Source organism: Haliotis asinina, chromosome 9 (assembly GCF_037392515.1).
Source record: "Haliotis asinina isolate JCU_RB_2024 chromosome 9, JCU_Hal_asi_v2, whole genome shotgun sequence".
Taxonomy (NCBI): Eukaryota; Metazoa; Mollusca; class Gastropoda; order Lepetellida; family Haliotidae; genus Haliotis; species Haliotis asinina.
In genome coordinates this window covers 16471922-16474618 of record NC_090288.1, presented here as the reverse complement: position 1 = coordinate 16474618, position 2697 = coordinate 16471922, and the positions used below count along the sequence as shown (strand labels likewise).

Genomic DNA, 2697 nt, shown 5'->3' with positions numbered 1-2697 from the left:
GTGAAAGTGACCATTTTCCTACTATACCAAAATCTGTAACTCCATCTGATGATCCTCCATCATCAAGGCGGAATTTTAAAAAGGCTAACTGGGCTTTATATAAAACACTGTGTGCTGGAAAACTTAATCCTGAACGTTTTATTGACGTTCCTGATGCTATCAAATGCTTTTCTGATGAACTGAATTCCATAGCTGATGAGTGTATAACGAAGTCCTCTGCAGTTCCACATATTCGAAAACCATGGTTCAACGATGAATGCAAACAAGCTAGAACATTATTTCCGTCGTCATCCTATGGTGCATAATTTAAATAAAGTTAAAATTTTAAATGCTAAAGCACGGCGTACGTTTAAACGGAACAAACGCCAATCTTGGCAAAATTATGTATCCAAAATAAATTCTCGGACACCCATGTCCAAGGTATGGAACATGATCCAGAAAATTGAAGGTAAAGGCACTAAATCTAATGTCCATCATATCAAACATGGAGATCAATTACTTACTCATAAATCAGATATTGCGAATAAACTGGGCGAAACCCTCGCTAACAAAAAAAGTTAAGGACCATGGATATTTTTCCTAATATTCACATATGTATATTGTATGTATGCAATTTTCAGTTACAAGCAGATAAAAGACATTGCCAGGGAAAAGGATAAACGCAAGAAGAACATGAAAATGTGTTTATTCAAAGATAAACAGATTTTTTGAGAGGTGGTGGTTTATGCAGCGTTTTTACAGATGTCTCTGTACGCCACGAAACTGGACAGAAACCATGTCAATAACGAGTATGCCCACCACGAGCATTGATCACGGCTTGACAGCGTCTGGTGAAGCTGAGGACAAGATTCTGAAGGAGTTGATGGGGAATCCGTTGCCACCTGCAAACGGTCTGACAATTGGATCCAAGATCTCATCCCGATATCTCACAGCATTCAAACTGCCGTTCCTAATCACATACAGGTCTGTGGAACCGTCAAGAGAGATGCCCCCCCAAACCATGATAGACCCACCTCCGAACCTGTCATGTTCCACCACATTACAGTTAGCAAATCTCTCATTTTTCATCCTCCAAACACGCCTCCTACCATCATGAAAATCCAGGCAAAAACGGGATTCATCTGTGAACAAGATGTTCCTTAAAGAAGCCATGTCCATATTGACGTGTATTCTTGAAAATTCTAGGCGATTTCTTCAGTGATGCACAGCCAAAGGTGGACGAACAGCTGGTCTACGAGCACGCAAGTTGTGATGGTGGAGCCTATTTCTAACGGTTTGATCAGACAATTGAATGCCAGTGATGTTTCTGAGCTCAGAATTAATCGATTGGGCTGATTTTAATCGGTCTCTTGTGGCAATGACTGCCAATTGACGGTCCTGGCGTTCCGTAGTTTTGCGGGGACGGCCACTCCTGGCTCTTTCCTTCACTGTTCCAGTCTGCTGATGCCGTTCACGTAATCTGCTGACCACACTATGGCTGACGAGGAGTCTTCTGCCCACTTCTCTGTACGAAAGGCCAGCATTCACAAGACCAATAGCTTCGGCTGCCTCTTCAATCGATAAATGTCTTCTGTTGGGCATTTTGGTTTGTCAAGATGTTAAGAAACTCAAAGTTTGTCAAGAGACGCTCAACCAATGTCATATGCGTACCCAATTGCATCTCACAAATGTGAAGACTGAAACTGAAATTGACTCAGTTGCCTTTATAATGAACATTCCACAATTTCACGTGCAACACGGACTTGGCAGTTAGTGGAGAGCCAGATACCTATGGGGGCTATGCAGGGCCAAATTTTCATAATTCAAACTCAAGAACATCATTACATTTTCTTCAAAAATAGGAGTGGTCCTTAACTTTTTTTGTTGAGTATATATATTTAAATTTCAGCAATATGAAAAACAACAAGAAAAGAAAAGTATTAATTTCAATTCTGATAATGGGGAAGATTATAATGAAACGTTTTCTATTCATGAACTCCATACTGTTCTTGATCAAGCTCATGACACTGCTGCAGGAGCTGATAACATACATTATCAACTCCTGAAGCACTTACCAGAATCCTGTTTAGAGACGCTCTTATCAATGTTTGATGATATTTGGACTTCCGGGAAATTTCCTTCTTCATGGCGTTTTCATACTTCTTCATAGTATTACCAGTACCCAGTTACCGTCCGATTTCATTAACAAGCTGTGTTTGCAAGACCATGGGACGCATGACTTGTTTGGTACTTAGAAACAAATAATCTCATAACAGATATACAATGTGTTTTCCGTAGAAACAGAGGTACTGTCATTTAGAATCATTTGTGAAAAACGCACCAATTAATAAACAACATGCTGTGTCTATCTTTGTTCATCTTGAGAAAGCATATGACACAACCTGGAAATATGGTATTTTGAGAGATTTCGGTTTGCGAGGTCGTTTGCCGCAATTCATAGCCTTATTTTTAAATAACAGACAATTTGAAGTCCACGTGGGTTCTACCCTGTCTGATCATTACAATCAGGATCAGGGTGTTCCACAAGGCAGTATCTTGTCAGTCACACTTTTTAGTATCAAGATAGATAGTTTGTCAAAAGTTTTAAACGTTTCAATTGATGGGTCGGTATTTGTGGATGATTTTGATATTTTCTTGTCGTGGTAAAAATATGCATACTATTGAACGGCAATATTCAAAAAATATTCAGTCAAGCTT

The 2697-nt window shown here is 39.5% G+C and overlaps 1 protein-coding gene across 1 annotated transcript; it reads right to left on the bottom strand.

The window, feature by feature from the left end:
• Positions 1 to 810: 810 nt before the first annotated feature.
• LOC137297148 (uncharacterized) lies at positions 811 to 1581 on the bottom strand. The gene is made up of 2 exons (XM_067829165.1): positions 1374 to 1581; positions 811 to 1121 (listed from the first exon to the last, which is right to left on the bottom strand). The coding sequence occupies exons 1-2, from the start codon at positions 1579 to 1581 to the stop codon at positions 811 to 813; spliced, it is 519 nt and encodes a 172-aa protein (XP_067685266.1).
• Between the last annotated feature and the right edge of the window lie 1116 nt (positions 1582 to 2697).

Excerpts from the sequence above, each read along its gene's own strand:
- LOC137297148 (XM_067829165.1), bottom strand. The coding sequence starts at position 1,581 with ATGCCCAACAGAAGACATTTATCGATTGAAGAGGCAGCCGAAGCTATT. Across the intron at positions 1,122-1,373 it reads AACTACGGAACGCCAGGACC|ATGAATCCCGTTTTTGCCTG; the intron begins GTCAATTGGCAG and ends TCTTGTTCACAG.